Source organism: Sylvia atricapilla, chromosome 4 (assembly GCF_009819655.1).
Source record: "Sylvia atricapilla isolate bSylAtr1 chromosome 4, bSylAtr1.pri, whole genome shotgun sequence".
Lineage (NCBI taxonomy): Eukaryota > Metazoa > Chordata > Aves > Passeriformes > Sylviidae > Sylvia > Sylvia atricapilla.
In genome coordinates this window covers 32,629,404-32,654,096 of record NC_089143.1, presented here as the reverse complement: position 1 = coordinate 32,654,096, position 24,693 = coordinate 32,629,404, and the positions used below count along the sequence as shown (strand labels likewise).

The window sequence follows — 24,693 nt, the reverse complement described above, 5'->3', positions numbered from 1 at the left end:
CAACAAATACTAATTATGACTTGTGAGGGTCCAGCACAATCCATTTTGGTTCTGCTCCAGGCCCAAAACCCCCTTTGTGCCAGGAGAGCTTTGGGATTGGTACCAAACGCTCTGCAGAATCTCTCATTCTTGGGTTTGGTTCTCTTTTTCGCCCGAGATTCTGGTGGTGGTTCGAGAGAGTCTTTTGCCCTCTGAAGGCCCCGAGCCAGACGTGAGAATGAAACGGAGTCTTCGAGGTCTTGTTTCTCAAGGTTTCTGGCGTTGTTTATTAATCCTTATCTTACAGTGCTCTCTGTGCCTGGCCGAGGTGTTCTGCTGCCCGGACACAGGAGGACTCCCCCCTCGATGGGAGGTCGCTGTCCTCTTACACAGATAATTACGTGTGTGTTATTTACAGCTATGTGCCAATTGCACTCACCTGTGCTAACAGGGCACCTCTGCTCTGACCCAGTCCCCTTAAACTGCTTTGTGCCACCGTCACAGCAGGAGATGGAGGCCAGCGGAGAAGAAGAAGAACCCAGGGCACTGCCCAGAATCCTCCATCTTGTCCCCATTCACCTTGTTTCTAAGAACCCCAAAACGACACAGTTTTCCACCCTGTGATGCACCACACTGCTGTCTGTCACACCTTTGTGACTTGTAATTCTTCTCTCAGTGCTGGAAGTTTTTTCCCACGGACTGGGATCAAAGCCTGCGTCTCCCTGGGCTCTGTGCCAGGCAACCCCCTGGACAGACCCCAGACTCCCCTGGACAGATCTCAAACCCTCTTGCTTGGGTCCCAAACCTCTCTGCTGGGGTCTGTGATCTTCCAGGGAGTCCAGAGGAATGCCCTGGACTCCGACATCTCATCCCTTTGAACTCCCTGCAGGAATTTCTGTGGGAGTTTCTCCTTTGTTCCTGGAGCCTCCTGCAACCTTCTGGAGGGTGTTTGGAGTTGAGGTGCCACCTGTAGCCTTAGCCAGGCTGGGCTGTCAGGGCAGGCAGTGGGTGGGAGGGGTTTGGATTCTCTGTGGAGCAGACAATCCTCGCTGGTGGTGATGCCAGCGTTATCTTCCCGGGGCTCTGTAAATCCTGGGAGTTTGACAGGACCTCCCACCAAGATGGCAGCAGCTCCAGAGCCACGGCAGAGCCCTTGCTGGTGGCTCCCTCAGAAGATGAATGGTTTTCTGAAGTCTGCCTGAGCAGCAGCTCAGTGACTCGTTGTGCTCCCAAGTGCCTTAACTCTGTTCCCTTTGCTTTCATTGTTCCCCTTCGGAGCTCCCCCTTTGCAGCGGGCAGGTCTTGCCAAACTTGGGATGGAATCTCTGCTGAAAGCCCCCCAGAAGAGCAAAGCCCCGCTCTGCTGAGCTGGGTGGAACCTGGGATGACTTTTTCTGGTGAGATTGGGATCTCTTTCAGCACATCCTCACTCCTTGTGCTGAGTCCTTAATCGTGCCTGGCTGGGGAGCCTGAGGAATTTGGTAGGAACATCGAGGATTCTCCAGAGCCTTTCAGATTTTTACTGTTGACTTCTGTAGGGAACGAGCATCCATCAAGGGGACGAGGATTTGTCATTGTTCCCCGAAAAAAGGGCAGTGGCATTGTTAAAGCCCAATGGGAACCCTTTGGAACGAGGAGCCTCCAGGGAGAAATGCAAATTTATATTGAGTTTTAAGACAGACATTGCCCAGAAGTCCCTTTTAAATCAGAAGATGGAAAGATTGTTTTATCTTTGGTAACTCTTTCCAGAGGACCTACAAAGCTGAGGCCATGAGCCACAGCTTTTGGGGTGAGGAGCTGCAGTCACTTGTTTTCTGGGACTTCGTGGTGGGGCTGGGAGTTGATCCCAAGGCGTGGACACAAGGCCCCTTTGGTCAGTGGGATTGGTCATTTGGAGGGGCAGTTGCCACCTTTTCTGGAGGGAAGAAGGGATGAAAGGAGTTTTATGTGGCTATTGAGGAGGTTTATTGATCCCAGATACGGTGGCTCCAGGATTGTGGGGAAACAGGCTGCCTTTATATGGCAGGAGTAAATTGTGGGGGATTGATTGCTTCACTGGTCAGCCCATGAAGGGCTGGCTTGGGGCATGGGAATGGTTTTGGTCATGGATCAGATCAAATCCCCCCTGCTGGGCCCCTTCTCCTGCTTCCAGATCTGTTCTCAATACAGACCACAGGAGTTGTTTACCAGAGTCTGCCCTGGCTTGTGTTAAACTGCCCTGTGGGGGTCCCGCTATCCCATCAAACTCCATCCCAGTTTGCCCACAGGCTGGCAAACTCCAGTTCTGAAAGTTCCCAGTCAGGAGTGGGGATTGTCAGGCAAACTCCAGTTCTGAAAGTTCCCAGTCAGGAGATCAGGAGTGGGAATTGTATCCTCAGAAATGGGGATGGATTTTATGGCAGAGCCTGTTGTGAGAGACGAGGGTTGAGGGCTTGGACCAAAGGAAAGTTGATTTAAATGAGATAGAAAGAGTAAATTTCCTAAAATGAGGGTGGTAAATCCCTGGCTCAACTGCCCCATCCCTGGAAACATTCCAGGCCAGGTTGGACAGGATGTGATTCAGTGGAAGACGTCCCTGCCCATGGCAGAGGTTGGACTAAAGGACTTTTGTAGGTCTCTTCCAGCTCAGCCCAGTCTGAGATTTTATGAAATAAGGAATTTTTCAGATATTCTCAAAGCCATCTTCTCCAGAGTGTGATATTCCAACATCTAATTGGACATTTGACCATGTTTTTTAGAGGTCCTGAATTCCTGGGATAACGATGGTGTTTGACCCTTCCTCCTAGAGCTGTTGTGTGTGGGATGTGGATGGATTCCATCTCTCCTTCCTCTGGAATTCATACACTTGCTGAGATATTTCTTCTGCTCAGGATTTAGGTCTTTCCCAATGTTTATTCACCTCTCAGTCCGAAATTCCTCCTTGTCTCCAGGAACTTTGTGTCACATCCTCAGTGTGGCTTTTCTGTCCCTCTCTGATCTTTCCTCTCCTCCCAGAGCTTCTCCTGGTGGCCTCTTGGTCTTCCTGAGCTCCAGCTCTCGGTCCTGGCTATCCTCACAACCTCCCAGGCCCTGGTGGTGGCTGATGTGTGGATTCATTTTTGCACCACTCCACATTCCCACTTTTCCTTCTCTCCAGGTCTCTCTGTTCCCTTAGCCCTGCTCAGGGAATTGCTCTTTAAGCCAGGCTGTTGTTGGTGCCCTCAGGAGAGTTCATTGATCCTTTCCCTCAGCAGCCCCTCCAGAGCACCAGGACCCTCAGTTTTCCTTCTGGTCCACATTTCCCACTCTGGAATTGGAATTTCCTCCCCTTGTGAGGTGAGCAGTCAACCTCCCTCCCACTCCTTGTGGTGCTGAATCCCAGGGTTGTTTATAAACCTGGATTTGCTCCAGGCTGGGCAGGGCAGGAGCTGCCATGGAGGGGCACAAATCCTGTCTGGTGTCCCAAGGGATGCTTGCAAAAAGGCTCAGGAGCAGCTGCCATGTCCCTTGGGAATGGTGAGGGGACAGTGGCCTTCCACGGGCCCTTCTTCCTCTGGGGAATCATTGTCTTCTTCTTGGGAATCATCGTCATCACCATCATCATCATCTTCTTCTGAATCTGAATCTTCTGAATATTTTTAATCTTCTTCTGAATCTTCTGAATCTTCTTCTAAATTTTCTCCTTCTGAGTCTTCTTCAGAATTTTCTTCTTGGGAATCTTCTTGAAATCATCTTCATCTTCTTCTTTGGAGTCTTTTTCTTCTTTGAAATCTTCTGTTTTAGAATCTTCTTCTTTTTCTTCTGATACTTCTGCTTTTTAAGAATTTTCTTCTTTCCAGTCACTTTTCCAGTTGCAAACAAATTTTCCTGTGTTTCATTTTTTTTTTTTCTGGGATAGGGAGTTGCAGGAATTTTTTGGTGTGATCTGTGTAGGATGTTTTTCCCACCTCTCTCTGGTGTGTCTCCTCTTGGCTCACCGAACTAACGTTTGGGGATCCTCCTGCAGTGAGAGTGAGCTGCAAACCTCTCATTGAAAAAGGAGTTATCCATGAAGTTCTGGGGGGTCAGATCCTGTTTCCAGGAAGTGATTGCCTTAAACAACAAAAAGAACCATTGGGAAGAAGAGTTTTCTTCCACATCTTTTTGGGTGAAGATGTCTTTGCGAAGATGTTGAGGAAGCTTTTCTTCCCTTAAATGAAACTCTTGGGAATAGACTGAGAGGTTCCTAAAATCAGGGAAGGGATTCATGGGAATGGTAGAAATGGAATGGTTGGAGGATTTTATTGTCAGGGCTAAAGATACAAGAGAGTGAGGGAAAATCTTGGGCCGTGGAGAGCTGAGGAAAATTTTTTCAGTCTTTGGAGAAATATGGGATCCATTTAGAGGAGCAGGGATTTGTTTGTTCTCTCCCTCCCAGGGAACAATTCCTGCCCAAGATCCCATCCAGCCCTGCCCTTTCCTGGTGGGAAGCCATTCCCTGTGTCCTGTCCCTCCAGGCCTTGTCCCCAGTCCCTCTCCAGCTCTCTTGGAACCCCTTCAGGGACTCTGAGGAGTCCCTGGATTTTTCCCTTTTCCAGGGGAACATTCCCAGCTCTCCCAGCCTGGCTCCAGAGCACTGGGGCTCCAGAATGCTGGAATGGTTTGGAAGGGCCCTCGAATCCCATCCCATTCCACCCCTTCCATGGGCAGGGACATCTCCCACTATCCCAGGGTGCTCCAACACCTGTCCAAGCCTTGATAAAATTGTTCAATTCTACAGAATCCCATGAGCTCCTCTTTTCCCACTCTCCCAACATTTAACTGGACCCATCCTTGCTCCTCTCCCAGAGGCACCACAAAAACCAGAGCCTGGTTTCCAAGGTTGGAAAGTCCATATTTCCCACATCCCATGGTGTTTTTTTCCCCCTCTAAATCCAGGCATCCAAAATGCTCCCCAAGCTTTACATTTCAAATTTTGGGGAAGAAAGAGCCGGCTGAGAATCCCCCTGAACGTCCCGGGCCGGTTCCTGTGGCACAGTGGGATTTTATAAAGTGTTTTTTAAAGGATGGCTGGGAAAGGGAAAGGCCCCAGACGTTTTTCCTGCTGCTCCTGGGGCCGAGCAGGACCTCAATTAGCGGGGCAGTTAACGAGGCGGTGTCTGCGTCCTCCGCCGCTTGGCCGGAGCCGGAGCCTTGCACTTCATCACTCCTAACTCATTGCAGTAGCTCCAACAAAGTCCTCACAAATCTTTGGGGCCAGGCAAGAAATTAGGAGCACATTTTTGGTGTGCTGGGAGCTCCTTATTTCTCATTAGTGTCAGACTTGGGCAGCTCCAGGAGTTCTCAGGCTCCAGGCTCGGGACATGGGCATCATCCACGGCCAAATTTACTTCCAGGGCTGTGGAAAACCTGTGGTTCCAATCCTAAAAACGGGGAAAAAGGGGATTTATAACCTCTGCAGGACAAAGCTCTTGAGGTTCCAAACTGTTTAAAGCACCCAAATCACCTTCAAGCAGGAGGGATTTGGGACCAGGGAATGAGGCTGGAATGTGGAGCCGGCCTTGAAATGAGCTCCGAGGCTTTGGGATGAAATCCTGGTTAATATTTCTTCAGTGCTTTCTCTTGAAGCATCTCCAAAGCGTTTGAAGAACATTATTAAGAGTTTGGGAGAAGGGAGGATCTCTCTTTTCCACTCCACTTGGAAAGGGAAGAAAAAGGCTGCTCGGAATTTATTTGCAGGATGAGGAGGCTCCAGGTCCTTGAAGATTTTTCTGATTATTTGCAGAAGCAAATCTTTGGGGTTGTTCAGACAGGGGCTCTGCCAGTCACTGCGTTGGGGGAAAAGAAAGGACATTTTTAGATGGGATTCTTCCTTGCACCCGTTGCTGGGAGCTCTGGGCAATTCCAGCAGTGCTGCACATGGATTGGGATGAGGCAGGAAGGTGTTTTTGCGGCTGCCTGGAATTGTCTCCCATCATTTTCTTCCTCAGCTGTCACCTGATTGCCTAAAATAATCCCAGTTCTGTGGTTCTGGGGTGAACAGGGCACAAATATCCCAGTAAAATCCTCAGGAATTAAGGGAACTCCTCCCTCTCCCAGTAAGGAATGAAATTTAGGAGACTGGACATGGGAATTCAGTGGAGCCTCAGGTGTTTTGATTCCAAATGTGATGAAAATTTTTTGATACCTTTGTGACCAAGGGCATGGCGGTTGTTCCTGCCCTTGGAGGTCAGACATGGGCAGATGAAATTTGGGTTTTCCCTTCTTTCCCCTTCTCCCATTTCCTGGAATCGGTGCCATTGCCCACCCCTCTGTCCTATCCCAGAGAGATCCTCTGTCCCTGCTGCAGTGAGGAGCAATTCCCAGGAGGAATTTGGGACATCCACAATGTCCAGGTCAGTCAGGAGCCATGGGTGGAGCAGTTCCAGGCTGCTCCAGAGCCTCTGCTCCAGACAAATCCCTATCCTTGCTGTGGCCCAGGGTTAGCAGAGACAGCTGGGATTTCACTGGGAGAGATTCCACTGGGAGAAATGCCTCTGAGAGAAATTCTAATGGGAGAAACTCTTCTGGGAGAAATTCCACTGCGAGAAATTCCTCTGGGAGAGATTCCTCTGGGAGAAATTCCACTGAGAGAGATTCCACTGGGAGAGATTCCACTGGGAGAAATTCCACTGAGAGAGATTCCACTGAATCTGGTGGAAAACCCTCGGAGTTGGGTGTGTTGACTTCGACTGACCTTGCTCTTTATCTCGTGTGTTCCTTGTGATCCAGAGGTATTGCAGAATGCAAGAATGGCTTGGGATGGAAGGGACCTTAAAGCTCCTCCACCCCTGCCATGGCAGAGACACCTCCCACTGTCCCAGGTGGATCCAGCCTGGCCTTGGACATTCCCAGGGATCCACGGCAGCCCCAGCAAATCTGGGAATTCCAGCCCAGCCCCTCCCCACCCTCCCAGCCAGCAATTGCTGCCCAAGATACCAGTCCAATGTCCCCTTTCCCAGTGGGAAGCCATTCCCTGTGTCCTGTCCCTCCAGGCCTTGTCCCCAGTCCCTCTCCAGCTCTCCTGGAGCCCCTTCAGGGACTCTGAGCATTCCCTGGGTTTTTCCCTTCTCCAGGGAAACATTCCCAGCTCTCCCAGCCTGGCTCCAGGATTTGCTCCAGCAGCTCTAGGTCCCCATGAAGTTTGGATCTGGGAGCTGGAGCAGCTCTGCAGGTGGGAAATCACCTCAGGGGCCAGAGGGACACAGTTCCCACCTTTCCCTTGGGATCTGGGCTGGCCCATTCCAGCCTCATCCACAACATCCCAAATCTTCCTCCCAGGGCTGCTCTCTGTCCCTTTTTCTCCTCCCATCGTGGATTTATGCTGGGATTTTTCCCTGATCCAGGAGCAGCTCCAGCCCCTGGCCTGGCTGAACCTTGTGGCCTTTTGCTCTCCCACCTCTGAGGGTTCCATGTTCTGCTCCCAAACCTTGTCCCACCTGGATTTATCTCCCCGCCGTGCCCTTGGATCAAGGCAGTGCTGGAGCCTCTGAACTCTTTGGGGGGTCACGTTCACACCTTGTGAAAAGCAGGTGCAGCCCCATTAACTCCAGATGGAGGCAGAGCAGTCAAGAACCCTTTGGAATTTTGTCCTTCAGCCTCCCTTCCCAACCCCATCCTGCGGGGAGAGGAAAATTCCCTGTTAAAAAAAAAAAAAAAAAAAAAAAAAGGAGATTTCTTTTTTCCCAGTTTCATTAGCAGGTGGAGTTGATCACCTGGAGAAGGGGATGACTCCATAAATCTGCTCATTCCCGAGGGCTGGGCAGGGATGCCACACGTGTGGCACTCGTGGGGACTCCGGGAAGACCTCCCAGCTCCACTTTTCCCTTTTAAAAAGCCCATAAATGAAAATTGGAAAGGGCTGGAGGGGAGGTGTGAGATTTTTTTTCCGGGTTTTTTTTTTTATTTGCAGAGTTACGTTTTTTTTTTATCCTTAATAGATTTATAATACGCAGCTCCCTTGATTCGTTTCCATAAAATTAACCAGTAAATTTCAAATGGAAAAAAGCCTCTAATAGGAACCACCTTGGCTGAAACGTTGCTGTGTTCAGGAAAGGTGGACCAGGGCATTTTTCCCTCTGCCAGGTTTTCTCCTGGAGTGCCACATGTTGGAAGGGATATAAAACTTTTACTAACGAGAACTTGGAGGAATTCTGACTTTCTAATTGCCCTTTTTTAATTTTTTTCCCCCGCTACAAGCTGCTGTTTATTTTGGGCTCTTAAAAACCGGGATTGTAATTTGGAAGTCTGGGAGTTTGGAAACCTCGGGTATGGAGATGGGGGAAGGATCCAGATTGGTGGCCAGAGAACGGCTGGGGGTGGCTCTGCTGATTTTCCTGCGAGTTTGGATCCTGTCCTTGGCTATGGGGTTGGGATCATTTGGATTTTATTCTTTTAGTATTTTTAAAGTTATTTTTGAGCCAAGACTTGGTTGCGGAGTCCACAGAATAAGGATTAAGGCCAGGCTGTTCCTGCTGGGATCATCCCTGGGGTGTTGGGATGGAGGATTCTGGGGACAGGGTGAGGATGGGTCACAGGTGAGACTGGGGGGTCTTGGAGAACTTCTCCAATTTCAAGGGTTGTGGGATTCTGGCATCTACCTAAATCCTGAGTTACTGCTGGTTGGGATGTTCATGGGATGGTTTGGTTGTGAAAAGACCTTAAATCCCATCCAGTTCCACTGTCCCAAGTGGAACCAACCTGGCTTTGGACATTCCCAGGGATCCAGGGGCAGCCCCAGCAAATCTGGGAATTCCAGCCCAGCCCCTCCCCACCCTCCCAGCCAGCAATTGCTGCCCAAGATCCCAGCCCAATGTCCCCTCTCCCAGTGGGAAGCCATTCCCTGTGTCCTGTCCCTCCAGGCCTTGTCCCCAGTCCCTCTCCAGCTCTCCTGGAGCCCCTTCAGGGACTCTGAGCATTCCCTGGATTTTTCCCTTCTCCAGGGGAAGTTTTTTGTTGGAAAGGACCTCAAAGCCCATCTCATTCCATCCCCAGCACCTCCCACTATCCGAGGTGGATCCAAACCCCATCCAGCCTTTTCTTGGACACTGCCAGGGATCTGGGGCAGCACAAACAGGAATTTCTGGGGTCCTGCTGCCACAGCAGTGTCCTTGTCCTGCCCAGGGAACACCGGACTGGGAAATCCATGGAATTAGGCCTGGATTAAATCCTGGTTATGCCTGGTGCTCATCTCTCGGTGTCCATAGAGGGAGATCCAGGCTCTGTCCTGTGGAGTTTTGCTTGGCGTTGAGGCTGGTCCTGGCTGGGCTGAGCCTGGTTCAGCTGAGCCCGGGACCCTCCTGTGTGTTTGGGACAGGGAGAGACCAGGGAGAGAAAGAAAAGGAAAACCTGACCCTTCCAGGGCCTTTTTTATGGCTGAAAAAAGCTCTTTGTAGTTTCCCCAGACGCCTTTAGAGGGCAGATCTTGCCCAGGGAATAACGGATTTGGGCCCTGCTCGATATTCCTGAGGCTGGATTCGTAAGGTTGGAGCACTCAGAACACGGAGAGATTTTTTTTTTTAAAGCATAATTTGAATTCTGCAATAACTTGTGGTGCTTTCAAGGGTGACCATGAAGTGAATTTACAGCAGCAAGATGAGATCAGGTTTTGATTTATTGCCACGGACTTAAAATCTTTTTAGGTTCAGCCCTAAAAATTGTGGTGTGAGTGAAATATTAGTGATGGATGCAGGGGGAAAAATCCTGGGAACATACTGTGGGAGAGGAGAATTATGTAATGTGTTGACTAAGTTCATTTTTATGTTAAAAAAGACCACAAAAAGTGTTTTCAGTTGAGAGAGTTGGTTTTGGAGAGCAGCGCTGAGTGCTGAATGTATAATTTCATTTTTCTCTGCTATAATCTCTCCTCTAAAGCCCCAACCCTCACGCCCCAGTGCTTAGGAAAAAAATGTATTTATCAACAGAATATTTCACATTATCAGAGGGATCTTTGTGAAGTGAAGGCAGGAAAATGAAACTGAAGCTCTTCTGTAAAGTTGAAACTTTTCATATTGGGATTAAATATTCCTTAAAGTCACCGTGCTGGGGGAGAGGCAGGGCCTGGCTAATTCTGTGATTAATTAAAACCAGCACTAACCAAGTCATGTTCTGCTTTCTTCTGCTGCTCCCTGAAGCTCAGGGATCCTGGGGAAGATGATTATTCCTGAAAAAGCCATTTTGTTCTCCCCCAGCCGAGCCGCTCTTTGTGGCTCAGCCCCGTTGGCAGCTGCTTTGTGGGTTTCTCATCAAAAAAACCAGAGGGGTTATTCCCAAACAGAATGAAAAGGGCTTTGTTCCAACGAGGATTTATCCTTTTTTTTTTTTTTTTTTTTTTTTTAATCATGTTTTCCAAATCTCCTGAAGGTGGAGGTGCTGCTGCTCCTGGGATGTGCAGGATGTGTGTTGGGGTTTTTTTTTTGGGGGGGTTTTAGGGTTCAGCCTCTCACTGTGATCCTTGCTGAGATTCCTCCTAAAGTTTTGATGGAAAAAGGGCTGATCCATCAGGGTCTGTGCACAGCATTTGGCTCTGTCCCACACGACATCCCTGTGTCCGCACTGGGCAGACAGAGAGTGGACAGATGGACACGTGGGGATGAGGGATGGGCTGGGTGGTCACTCCCAGAGAGCTGGGACAGAACCTCAGGGACTGGAGCTGCATCTGAGTCAGGGAAAAATCTGAGCATAAATCCAGGATGAGAGGAGAAGGAAGGGATGGAGAGCAGCCCTGGAAGGAGGATTTGGGATGTTGTGGATGAGGCTGGAATGGCCCAGCCCAGATTCCCAAAGGAAAGGTGGGAATTGTGTCCCTGTGGCCCCGTGAGGTAATTCCCCAAATTCCCATTTGTGCTGCCCCAGATCCCTGGGAGTGTCCAAGGAAAGGTTGTTTGCGGTTTAGATCCAGCTGGGATAGTGGGTGGTGTTGGGGATGGAATGGGATGGGCTTTGAGGTCCTTTCCAACAAAAATCTGTTCAACTGGAGAAGGGAAAAATCCAGGGAATGCTCAGAGTCCCTGAAGGGGCTCCAGGAGAGCTGGAGAGGGGCTGGGGACAAGGCCTGGAGGGACAGGACACAGGGAATGGCTTCCCACTGGGAAAGGGGACATTGGGCTGGGATCTTGGGCAGCAATTGCTGGCTGGGAGGGTGGGGAGGGGCTGGGCTGAAATTCCCATATTTGCTGGGACTGCCCCTGAATCCCTGGGAATGTCCAAGGCCAGGTTGGATCCACCTGGGACAGTGGGAGGTGGAACATGGTGGTTTTTAAGGTTTCCTTCCCACATTCCATGAGGATTTAACTTTGCTGCAGAGCTCCGAAGCACACAGCACTTCAGGGGAGCAGCTGTGGCCTGGAATAGGAATTCCTGTGCCATGGAAAATGGGATCATGGGGATGTTAGGACAGCCTCAGTCCAGAGGGCTCTTCCCAGACACGTTGAACATTCCAGATCCCAGTTCCATCCCTCAATTTCTGACCCTGCTCCCAGATGCCAGCCATGGAACGGGTCCCATTAGGATCCTGGGAAATGGTTGAGGATATTCTGGCTGCAGGTCTGGGATCTGAGTTAGATCCAAGGGATCTCTGCAGCTCTCCCCAGATCTCATTTAAAGATTTGCAGGCTATCCTGCGGAAAAGCCAAAATCCTGTTTTGTCCAGGATTGACCACACTGGGATTTTCCTGGGATTTACTGAGCCGTGTGTTTTCCAGGAGAATTGGGACCATCCCAGGGAGGGTGCTCTGATTGTGGCCAGTCCCTGAGAATCCTTCAAAAACCCAGCCCAGGCTGATAAATGGAAACAAAAGCAGAATCTTGAAAGGAACCTTATCTCCAACTGCCAGAGCCCAGGGAGGGGGTGTGGAACAGCCCTTTGGGAACTCCCAGAGACATTGGGATATGAGGTTTCCATCCCAGGCCAGCCTGGGGTAACTCCCTGGGTCAAGGAGAAGTGGAACACCCATGGGTGATAATCCCTGTCTGCTCCATGGCTGAGGGAGCAGCTCCTGCTGCAGATCCTATCACAGAAAACAGGAATAACAGCCAGGCTACTCCTCAGGAAACCAGCAGCTTCCAGTGGCTGTGCTTCCCAGCTGATGGGAAGAGAAAATGGGGGGAAAACCTCTGGGAAATGTTGGAATCAAGGAGTTCAAACTGGAGTGAGGGCCCTGTGTGGTGTCAGAGGTTGGACAGGGGCAGCTCCAAGCTGAGCACCCTGAGATGGTTTTTCCAGAATCCCCCCGCATCAAACCCTGGAAAATCCAGCCCAACATCTTCTCCCTTTGGTGAGATTTAATCCATGGCTGCTTTTATCCTGAATATCCAGAGGGGTGAGGGTTCCTGGGCAAGGACAGACGTGGGGACAACACCTGGAGTGTCTTCAGGGGGGTTGAGGAGCTCCTGGAGCTGGGAATATTCCCATGCTGGGAGTGATGCTGGGGGCTGGAATTTCACTGAGTGCCTTTGGATTGAGGAGGAGCTTTCCTGGTGCTCCAAGCTTGTTCCAAGCCCCAGAGCTGCACTGGGGAAGCCCAAGGAAGGGCAGGGAAAGGTTTGGAGCAACCTGGGATAGTGGGAGGTGTCCCTGCCCATGGAAAGGCTGGAATGGGATGAGCTTTTCCATCCCAAACCGCTCTGTGATCCTACGAACTGCCCAATTTTGTAATTCTCTGGTAGAATGTCCTTAAGTCAAAGCCTGAATGTGTCCCTTTAACTCTCCTCTCTCCTCTCCAGCTTCATTCCCTTTCCCTCTGTTTCTTTTCCTGAGGAAGCAACGCCTTTTGCCTGGATTTCTCTTTTTTTAACAAGTTTCACTGGAAAAAAGGACCTACCCCAAACCCTGTTCCCTGTGCCTTGCTTGTCAGGGAGCGTGTTGGAACAAAGCCTGGCTTGGAAAACAATCCTGATTCCCTGCAAGAGCTCCACAAGCCAGGCCCTGCACGGTTGGGTGCTCCTGAGTCATCCCAGACCCTCTCACCTGTGACCAGTTTTGGTTGTGATTCCTCTGCTGCTCCCTCTCTTACTCAGGGCTTTGGTCGGGTCCCAATTAAGAGTGAGGAGAGGTGAAACCGACCTGTGGGAGTTTCCAGTGGAGCTTTGACTCATGGATTGTGTCTCACGGGGGGAGAGGAGCCTCCCTGGGCAGAGCTGAACCAGCTCCAGGGTGGGGATTTCATCCAGGGGTGCCCCCAGCTGGAAAAGGAATTTGAAATTGTCAGTAGAAGCCAATCAAAGAATCTCAGTTCCATCTCAGCTCGGATAAATTGTAAACCATTTATCTGCCCAAGAGCTTGGGCTGCTGGAGCAGAGCAGAGGCCAAGGACTTTCATGTGTTTGAAATTCCCTGTGGAACACTCACCCTCCTCCTCCTCCTCCTCCTCCTGCTGCTGCTGCCTCCAGTCCCCCGAGCTCATTCTCGGCTCCTCCGCCATGCGTAAATGTGATAAATAAACTTTGTAATCGCGCCACTGAGCTCCCTTTGAAGCTGCCCACAGATCTGGAGCCCACAGAAGTGTAAATCAACACTTTGGCCATTAAGGGTTTCTTAAAAAGTGCTTTTTTTTTTTTTTTTTTAGCGCAACTGACCCAGAGGCTGTGGTTGCTCGAGGCTTTTTATCAAGCCTCATGTGATAAATTTCTGTATTTCTCCTTGGAAAAGAGAATCTGGATCATTCCCTTCTCCCAGTGCTGGGCTGAGCAGCCTCCCCCCCAAAAGAGCTGAGATTTACTCGGTTTTGTATAAAAATCTGAATTAACTCAGTTAGTGAGTGAACTCTGAGGATGGAAATATGGCTGAGCTCATCCCATGGGTTTAATCCTGTCCATTTCCATGGGCAGGGACATCTCCCATTCACTGTCCTACCTGGCCTTGGGCACTGCCAGGGATCCAGGGGCAGCCCCTGCAAAAATTTAGGGACTCTGAGCATTCCCTTCTGGATTTTCCCTTCTCCAGGGGAACATTCCCAGCTCTCCCAGCCTGGCTCCAGAGCAGAAGGGCTCCAGAATCCTGGAATGGGTTTGGAAAGACCTCAAATCCCATCTCCTTCCAACCCCAAAACTTTCCCCTGTCCCAGACTGCTCCAAGCCCCAGTGTCCAACCTGGCCTTGGACACTCTCAGGGATGCAGGGCAGCACAAACAGGAATTGTTGGGAATCTGGTGGGGTCCAGCTCCCACAGCAGTGCTCTTGTCCTGCCCAGGGAATACTGAACTGTAAAATCTGTGGAATTAGGTCTGGAATAAATCCAGGTTGGTAAAAGGAGCAGGGGATGAGGGTAATTCATGGGGTGAAAGCAATGCAAAGGGGGAATTGCATTTTTCTCGTCACGCACTTTATGCCAAAAACTTGGATTTGAGGAAAATTGATATTTAGGAATATCAGACCCGAGGTGGATTTTAGCTCTGGATGGGCCAAGGTGGAAGAGACTTTTCAGGGAATGAGGAGTGGGGGGCTTGAGGCCGAGCCTGTGTGGGGCACTGGGGAGAACAAATCCCATCCAGTGCTGCGTTTCCATACTCCTTTTGTTTAATGACCTCGAATGGAGTTTAAAAAAAAAAACACAAAAAAAAAAAAACCCCACCACCAAAAAAACCCCTCCCATTGTTGGGCCTCGTTTCCTGAGCTGAGGGAGAACTTTGTCAGCCAAACCTCCAACAAATTGTCTGCTCTGATAACAAGTTAGCACCGGGAACGGGAGAGGCCGAGCCCCTCCTCGTCCCCACAGCGCCGTCTCCGCCGACAAACTCAAAGCAGGAGCTGCGGCCGTGTGTTGAGTTTACACCTTGCAATAATAATCCCCGCTTTTATCTGATCCCAGGGGGATTTTATAACTTTGGAATGGCTCTCTGGCAGGGCTCCAGCCCTACTGTCATTTTTTATTAATGTTCTTTTTTTTTTTTCCTACCCCCGTAGCCAGTCTGCTTTGCTGCTTTTTTTTTTTTTTTCCCTTCTTTTTTTCCCCCTAAAATTGTTTAAGGAATATGTATCCTATTCCTAGGGATATGGGGAAATGATATTTGAAAATTCGGTGTCTCAGCCCATTAGAGGGGTCTGTAAAACCATCACAGCAGGAACTAATCAAAACTACCAAAGTCAGCCTTTAAATCATCGCTCCCTTTAAATCACCAACCCCTTCTCCCCGGGCCTTATCTCGTGTCTCATCAGGAAAAACCTAATTAGATTCTGCTCAAAAGTAAATATTGGTGGGTGGAGGTGAGGGGAGGTGAGACTCAACGCGTGTGGAAAACGAGGTGAAATTATAAAAATAGCAATTGTTGGAGTTTTAAAGGAGCTCCTTCCTCCTGGAGGGGGTGAAACAATTTTTCCTTAGGGTGGCTCTGGAGGGAGAGCTTGGAGGAGCCCGTGGGCTGCTCTGGGAATGGTCCCGTGGCATTGAGAATGAGCCCATGATGCTGGGAATGACTCCATGATGTTGGGAATGACTCTATGGCAGTGGGAATGACCCCATGGCAGTGGGAATGACTCCACGGAGCTGTGATTGACTCCATGATGTTGGGATGCAGGTTTGTGGCCGGAGTCACTTGATCTTGAGGAATTGAGTTGCTTTGAAAAACCCAACTCTGAAAAATCCAACTACAAAACATTCAACTCTGTCTTGGTTTGGATGTGAGGCTTGGGAAGGTGGAGTTGCTGTTCACAAGCTTGTGGGAGTTTTTTCAGGATGGATCCTGGAATGCTGAGGAAAGTCCTTCCTGTTGAATCCCAGGATGGTTTGGGTTGGAAGGGACCTTAAAAATCATCCAGTGCCATCCCTGCCACAGGCAGGGACACCTCCCACTATCCCAGGTGGATCCAAGCCCCATCCAGCCTCGCCTTGGACACTGCCAGGGATGAGGAGTCCACACCTCTGTGGGAATTTGTATTTAGGGTTTGAAATAGCCTAAAAGCCACATCCTGCAGGTTCGAGCTCTTGGTGAAGGGATGTGCGGGAGACAGGAGTTACATCATCACAGAATCCCAGGATGGTTTGGGTGCAAAGGGACCTTAAATCCCATCCCATTCCACTCTGTGCCATGGGCAGGGACACCTCCCACTGTCCCAGGTCTCCTGAAAGTCTTCTGGCCTGCCTGGTGACAACCTCAGTCCACAAATGGGGGTCACTGATGTGGGGCTGGCCCTGGACGTGGAAGGGTTCCTTTGCTTGTCCTACCAGCCAGTCTGGGAAGAGAATTCCTGTCAGGAACTGGGAATTCTGCCCTGATGAAGTGATGAGGGTGCTCCTGCTCTCCCAGGCTGCTGTGGATGAGGGAAGTGGCTGTGCTTGGAGGAAACTTCACACTTTGTGTTTGATTCCCAAACGCAGCATCAGCTTGGCTCTCCTGCCTTGTTTTGTGTTCTTGCGGAGCAGAGCGAGCCAGGATTGATGGTCCGCAGGATAACCCCAGGATGGCCTCACTTTCATGGAAACCACACCAGAAGTTGGGGGGGATTTTGGATCGGATTTGTCATCCCCTGGGGGCTTTGGGCCTCCCCCAGCCCCGGTTCCATCGGGGCACTCGGGGTGTCACCCAGCCTTTGATGTGGGGCCTCTTCCCCGAGCTCCTCCACCCCCTTTGTGGGGAACAGAACCCCCAAAACCTCCTCATGCCTCTCTGCAGGTCAGGTTTGATCCTTCCTGTGCCACAGCAAATCCGTGGAAGGGTTGGGAATGAGCTGGGGGTGGCAGTGGGGAGTTCCGTAGGATAATCCCAAATTTCTCCGGAGCTGCTTCCTCTGGGCCTCCCCCCAGCTCTACCTTTTCCTCACGGTGAAACCAAAACCTCGGTGACTGCACGAAGCGGCAGAAAATTCGATATTTCTCACTTCTAGGTCACCTCAGTCCAGATTGTTTCCTGCCGGGAGCAGGGGGTTGGGAATGCCCTCGTGGAGATGGAAAAGCCATTCCTGTTCCTTCTGGAGCATGCAGGGTCTGGGTCCAGTATCACTCCTTCATTTGGGGCACTCCCAATCCTGCTGCAGTCAGAATGTGCCTGTCAGAGGTTGGGATTTGGCTCCGGTGTTCCCAGAAAGGGAAGAGAACAGACCTTTACTGAACGAATGTGAGGCCATTCAGGCAGAAATCCCTGGAAAATCTCGTCTGATTTAGAACTCCCTCCACAAAAATCCTGAAAGGTGAAGATTCCTCAAGGCCTGAATTGCTTCTGGTGGGGTGGAAACCTTTTGTGCCATCAGGAGCATCCTCTGGCTGCTTTTTAGGATATCTGGGAGTTGGGATATACAATTTTTTCCTTTTTTTTCATTTAGAGGGTGTTGAGGCCCTGGCACAGGGTGCCCAGATTTGCTGTGGCTGCCCCTGGATCCCTGGAAGTGTCCAAGACCAGGTTGGGCACTGGGGTTTGGAGCATCCTGGGACAGTGGGAGGTGTCCCTGGGTATCGGATGGGATCAACTTTATGGTCCCTTCTAACCCAACCCCTTCCTGAATTCTGTGGTTTTCCCAGCTGGTGCTTGGACTTTATTCCAGGTCAAAATTCTTCTCTTGATAAATCAGTTTATTTGCATTAAAAGTGCAAAATCAAAGTGTGGGGGGTGAATTCCATGTGGGGCTCCATGTCCTGGAGCGATGCCTGAGGGCCAGATTTCCTTGATTTCTAAATAACTGGAAATTATGAGTTCTTATCAGTATTTGGTTTGGATTTTATCAATATTGACCCCTGGCCACGTCCTGCTGTGCTTCCACACAGGGAAGATTAATCCCTGTTGGAGAACAGAGGTGGCACCAAGGTCGGGGATTCTCAGAGAGCATTTCCACGGATCCTTGGTGACACCAGCTCCGTGTCCAGCCTGAAATCCTGTGTGTTCCACGCCGAGGGCTGGGGCAGAGGAGTCCAGGGCTGGCAGCAGCATCCTCCAGCTCATTATCCCAAATTTCCCTCTCCCATGACTGCCGGTGCGCTCCGCCCTGCTTAATGATCCGTGTCCAGCTCAAGGGCTTCATCCAGAACTCGGCCTTTTCCCACTCTTTGATTCGCCCCTCTCCAGAAGGAGAAGGATTACATAAACTGGAGGGTTTAATGAGTGCGCTGGGCTTGCTTTTGGGGGAATTTCCAGTGGGTTCAGGGTTATAACTTCATTAGGCCTGGGTTGGGAAACTCATGGCGGCGCTGGGCGGACCCGAGCCCCGACCCTTTGTTGTGTTCTCTTCTGAAGGACCAAACGCTCCCGCCCTTTTTTGAAGTCCTAATTCCCTTTATGGGATGTTGCAAGGCCTTTCTATAGAGTGCTGCCTCTGAAGTCCGAGAAGCCCGGTGCCAAAAATGCCCCTTTCCCCCAACGGCTCCGCGTCCTGACGATGTCGGGAGCAAAACTTTGTCCTGGGCAGTGTCCACACCCAGACCTTTCCCTCTGGGGCTTTCTTGCAAAAATTCCCATTGTTGGGATTCATCCCTTTTGAAGGGATGGCTTGGGAAGTCCCCTGGCTCAGCTGGGAGGAGCGCTAGGAGTAAATAAACTCCAGGGATACTCGTGCTTTCCAACCACTAGAGGTCAAGGTTGTGCTGTGGGATAACACGTCCCACAGGGATAACACGTCCCCAATCCAAGCATTCTTGCTGCAGCCACCTCCAGGGGCAGCTTTGTACATGGAATTTTGTTATCAATTACCCTCTCGTTAATAAATTCGGAGCTGTGTGTTGGTTGTGTGTGCTCGGGGTGAGGAGCACTTTGAGATGGATTTTCCAAGGACTGAGGATATCCATGCCTGGATTTGCCAAGGAATGGGATCTTTGTGCCATGCTTGGAATTCAGTATTCCTCAAATGTAGGAATTACTCCGGTGCTCGGTCCCTGGTGGGGTTTTGCTTCCCAAGGAGAGATTGCAAAGGGACTTGGAGGCTGGCAAAAATCAAAGCTGCTCCTGAATTATTTTTTGGGGGAAATGTTAAAACTTCAGAGCGTTGAAAAGGAAATAATTTGCGAGGTTTGCACACAGATAAAGCTTTCTGGTCTCTGCAGTTCAGGTAGCAAAAGCAATTAATAATTAGCGAATTTTAATAGTAATTAATGTTTTAATTCTCTCTTGGTGTCGCTGACAGCTGAATCTCTAACAGATTTGGTGGTTTTCCTGCTTCCCTGTAAATCCAGGTTGTCACATTCCCACACTGGCCCCTTTTGCCACCTCAAAGAATCCTGGAATTCCAGAGCGTCCAGGAGCTACCTGGGCTTGATGAAAGTGTCCTTGCCCATGGAACGAGAGGATCCTTAAGATCCTGTCCGTGATTCCATGATTCTCACACACCTTTCCTCTGATGCATAAAAAGCCCACAGCAAAATACGTGGAAGAATCTTCTAAATCTGTGTCTAAATCCATATAAATTCCAGGTTTTCCCACTGTTTATTTTCCAGTTACACCAGCACACAAACCCACGTGTCCAGCACTGCCACATCTATGGGATTGGCTTTTTTTTTCCTGCTTTTGGCTGGGATTTGGCCCTGGAGAGCCCTCCAGTGTCTGTGCTGTTCCCATTCCTTGTCCTCTGGTTTGAGCTTGAGCAATTCCTGAACAACTGGGGCTGAACCACTTTTCTTGCTGATTATTGCCCTCCATATCAAAGAAAAAAACGGGAATTTTTTTTCCAGGAGGGCACAGCGTGACCTCTGCTGCCAGACAACCCCAAAAATCCCTGGAATCACTTCCCACCCCTCCATCCCGGCGATTTTTCCTTGAGCACCTTTTACAGCTCGTTCCGCACATCAACGACGTGCAATTAAACCCTCCCGGGCTCCCACAGAAATGCTTTCAGGGACCTCTGGGGTCCAGATGTGGAATGTTTTGTGCTGCCAGGGCTGGAAAAAAGAGGGAACAAACCCCCGGCGGTTCAGGAGGTCCCCGAGCGCGGCCGGTGACAGTCACCACATGGCCCGTGGGCCAATATTGCTGCAGCTGGGCCCTAAACGGATCAATGTGGCAGCACCGGGGGAAGTTGGAAAGAGTCAGGAGCGTGTTTGGATCGTTGCATAATCCCTGGCCTGGTCTGCAAATGGAGCTGGGAATATCCGGGGTTGTTGGAGGAGGGGGGAAAAGGCGACACGTCGGAATGGCGGCGCTGCTGGCCTCCTTTGTGTCCTCTTCCATCCCAGGTGAAATCTGTGGGGTTTTTTTTGTCCCCCCCTTTAGGCACAGCAGCAGAGGAACCTGGACAACGTCGTGTCCCAGCAGCCCAGGATTAGCGGGGGGAAGAAATCCAAGAAGGAATTCAGCGCCAGCTCCGAGCTGGAGGTGAAGAACACCAGCCCCATGTCGGAGCAGGATTCGGGGATCCTGGATGTAGAGGATGAGGATGAGGAGGAAGAGGTAACTGTGTAACACCAAGCCAGGCGCACTGGGCACTGAGGGGTGGCTGTGGTGTCTTCAGGGGGTTTGCTCCTTGCTCATGGCGAAGTCCTGAAGGTGTGGAAGAGGCTGGAGAACGTGGAACGTGTCCCAAAATTCGGTTGTTTTGTGTTTTTATCCCTGTTCCCGTTGCCAGGCTCAGCAGAGAGGCCAAGGGTTCAGAACTGCCCATCCCAGTGTGTCCCAGCACCGTGGTGCTGGTGGAGAGCATCCATCCCTCATGGAAACATTCCTCCATAACCCTATTTTCAGCCTTTCCCTTTATCCTGGTTTATCTTTGGATGAGGAATTGTGTCAGGATGGGAGCTGGAAATTTGAATTCTTTGATGTGCTTGCTTCTTTCCTTCCCTTCCTGCTGCTGCCGCTTCCTGAGACCTGACAGAAGGTTTTGGGAATCACAAACCACAACCTGGGGATGGTGTTGGACCATCTGGACCAAACTGGGAGGGTTTTTCCTTCCTCCCATTGCTGGGACACCTGGGATTTGGGATGTTTCCCATGGGGTAGAGCCCTGTGGCTCAGGAAAGGCAGCTCAGGAAATCCAGACCTGCAGTGCAGGACTTGGGGGCTTGAGCCTTTGGATGTGTCCATCGTTCCTTGGGGGGCAGCCATGTCCTGGACATTTTGGGAAGTCCTGTCTGCCCCTCTGGATGCTTTTTCTCATTTGTTGAAGTCTCTTTTGTCAGGAAAATGATGTTTTCAGCTACAGGCAGTCCCTGGGCTGGGGCGTGTTTGTCACCGTGGCCATGACAGCCCCTGAGCAGCTAGGGAGGGGAACAAGGACACATTGGAAACTTAAAGTCGGGGCTGTTGGAGTGGTTCTGGTGCTTTCTGTTCTCTCTCTGCAAATCCATTCCCTCCTTCCCATGGCTGCTGTGCCTCCAAAGCAGAGCGAGGTCACAGCATCCTCCACAGGGACGGAATTGTGGGGTCACCCCAGAGCCCTCTAGCTGCTCTCCAGGCTCTTCATTCCTACATCAGTGTGGGATGAGATCCTGGAGCTGCTGCAGGGCTGGAGCTGGGAATGTTCCCCTGGAGAAGGGAAAAATCCAGGGAATGCTCAGAGTCCCTGAAGGGGCTCCAGGAGAGCTGGAGAGGGGCTGGGGACAAGGACTGGAGGGACAGGACACAGGGAATGGCTTCCCACTGGGAAAGGGGACATTGGGCTGGGATCCTGGGTAGGAATTGCTGGCTGGGAGGGTGGGGAGGGGCTGGGCTGGAATTCCCAGATTTTCTGGGGCTGCCCCTGGATTCCTGGGAATGTCCAAGGCCAGGTTGGACAGTGGGGGTTGGATCCACCTGGGACGATGGGAGATGTCCCTGCCCATGGAATGGGATGGGCTTTGAGTTCCCTTCCCACCCAAACCATTCCATGATTCCCTGTTTCTGGCCTGTCTCAGGCAGGTAAATCCCTTCTCTGGGTGTGGTGGCACTTTGGTGGCCTCACAGGAGGTGACCCTGCAGCTGAGGATGGGCAGGAGGGACTGTCCCCATCCAGCCCTGGTCCCAGGGCGGGCACTGGCCGCTGCCCGTGGGGGTGGAGAGCAGTGGGGGAGGGGCAGCAGCCACGGGACCCCCAAATGCACCTGGCCAGGTGTACTGGAGGAGATCCCATGGAGCACATCCCATGGAGAGGATCCCATGGAGAAGGTCCCACAGAACAGATCCCATGGAGGATCCCATGGAGGAAATCCCATGGAGAGGATCCCATGCAGGAGATCTCATGGAGGAGCCCCCATGGAGGATCCCATGGAGGAGACCCTATGGAGCAGATCCCATGGAGAGGATCCCATGGAAGAGATCCCGTGAAGGAGATGCCAGGGAGAGGATCCCATGGAGGAGCCTCCATGGAGCAGATCCCATGGAGAAGATCTCGTGGAAGATCCCCCATGGCCCCTTCTCCCAGCAGCACCGCTGGGAAAAGGGAGCAGTTTGTTCCTGATCAGCTTTGGGTTCCCCATGTTCCTTCCTTGGAGAATCAGGGATTATCCTGAATGAAAAGGGACTCACAGGGATCATCTATCCAAACCCTGTCCCTGCACAGACAGCCCAGCAATCCCACCCTGTGCCAGGGGTCAAAAAGTCATGGAATATCCTGAGATCCACAGGGATCATCCATCTAACCCCTGTCCCTGCCCAGACCCCCAACAATCCCACCCTGGGCACCCCTGGCAGAGCTGTCCAAAGGCTCCTGGAGCTCTGGGGCTGTGCCCATTCCCTGGGGAGCCTGGGCAGTGCCAGCAGCCTCTGGGGATGAGCCTTTCCCTGAAATCCAACCTAAACCTGCCCTGGCACAGCTCCAGCCCTTCCCTGGTCCTGTCCCTGGGTGAATGCTCCTGGGGATTTGTCTTTTTTGGAAAGAAAATTATTTATTTACTAGCCAAAAAAATCTCTCAAGTGGAAATGGAGCCATTCCAACTTTGGGCTCAGATGGACAAGAAAGACCTGGGAAGAGCTGGGAAGGGGCTGGAGAATTCCTGAGGGAGCTGGGAAAGGGGCTGAGCCTGGAGAAAAGAAGGCTCAGGGAGGACTCTGATCTCTCCCTGGAGCTTTCCCTTCTCCAGGTGAACATTCCCAGCTCTCCCAGCCTGGCTCCAGCCCTGGGAGCAGCTCCTGTATGTCCCCATGGCTCTCTCCAGCAGCTCCAGATCCTTTTTCCTGAGGATTCCAAAGCTGGATTGGAGCAGAGCTGTTATTGGAGCAGCTGCTGGTGGCAGCAGTGGAGTTTTAGGGACGATTCCTGGAATGTTTGTGTCACCTGCTGTCCCCTCCTGCTCTGTGCCCTGTCCTGGGGTGGAGCCTCCATAGGTTCTGTGCCTGTCCCACGTCCCTCTGCCCCAGCCCATCCATGGATTCCAGTCCATGGGACTTTGGGATGGTTTCCCAAATCCCTGGATTTGGAGGAAATCCCATGATTCAAGTCCCTGGATTTGGGTTCTCTGGGGTTCCTGGAGTTCCAGTCTGGAGGGTTTTCACCCTCACTGAGGGACAGGACCTGTGCTGGTGTCCTGCTTTTACACCAAAACCCACCAAGGATCTGAGATCCAAACCCTGGAATCCCAAATTAATTCTCAATATCCCAAATTAACCCTTGTATCCCAAATTAACCCTCATGCCCCAAATTAACTCTTGTATCCTGAATTAACCCTCGTATCCCAAATTAACCCTAATGTCCTGAATTAACCCTGGAATCCCAAATTAACCCTGATACCCCAAATTTACCCTTGTATCCTGAATTAACCCTCATATCCCACATTAACCCTCGTGTCCTAAATTAACCCTGGAATCCTGGATAAACCTTTGTGTCCAGAGTTAACTCTTGTGTCCCAAATTAACCCTCATGTCCCAAATTAACCTTGGTATCCCGAATTAACCCTCGTGTCCTGAATTAACCCTCTTGTCCCGAATTAACCCTCATGTCCTGAATCAACCCTCATATCCCAAATTAACTCTCAGTATCCCAAATTAACCTTCATATCCTGAATTAACTCTCTTATCCTAAATTAATCCTCAATATCCCAAATTAACCCAGGTATCCCAAATTAACCCTCATATCCCAAACTAACTCTGATATCCCAAATTAACTCTCATATCCCAAATTATGGAAAGCTTCCCTGAGCTCTGAGGCTGTGCTGCTGGCAGCCAGGGCTGCACATTTCCATGGAAAACTCGGCTTGCAGGGGTTAAAAGTGCTGCAGGAATTGTTTAACCCCACTTGCAGGAGGGGTTGGGGTGTTCCCAGAGCCCTCCCAGCTCCTGGAACGTGCCTGCTGCAGGATTTGGGAATGAGATTGGGAGGTTGATGTCGTGTGGACTGGGAAATTTCAGGAGGAGATGAATAAATCCTTTGTTCTGGAAATTGAGAGGCATAAAACCCCCGAGGTTGGGCTGAAGGGGGTGTCGGGGGAGCCACCAGTCCTGGCCTGGGGCACGTCCCAAAAATCTAGGATTTATGGATTGTTGGGAGCACTGGGGGTGCAGCTCTGGGCGAGGAAACACAGACACTTCTTCAGTGCTGAAGGTGAATTTTTACATGTGTGTGAATATTGAAATATCAGAGAAACACCTGAATTTGTGAGTATGAGACGAGGCAACTGTGCCATGTGTTCATCCAGCCAGAGGGGGAATTTCATGGAATTGTGGAATGGGTTGGGATGGAAGGGACCTTAAAATCATCAGTTCCACCTCCCACCATCCCACGTGCATCCAACCTGGCCTTGGACATTCCCAGGGATCCAGGGACAGCCCCAGCCAATCTGAGAATTCCAGCCCAGCCCCTCCCCACCCTCCCAGCCAGCAATTGCTGCCCAACATCCCAGCCCAATGTCCCCTTTCCCAGTGGAAGCCATTCCCTGTGTCCTGTCCCTCCAGGCCTTGT

General features: G+C 51.0%; 1 protein-coding gene across 1 annotated transcript in view; it reads left to right on the top strand.

Moving 5' to 3' along the window:
• Positions 1-24,693, top strand: part of EXOC6B (exocyst complex component 6B) — a 269,597-nt gene that overhangs the window by 93,853 nt on the left and 151,051 nt on the right. Inside the window, exon 7 of the mRNA XM_066317540.1 lies at positions 20,100-20,276. Coding sequence (XP_066173637.1) covers positions 20,100-20,276 — 177 coding nt within the window. The remainder of the gene's footprint in view (positions 1-20,099; positions 20,277-24,693) is intronic.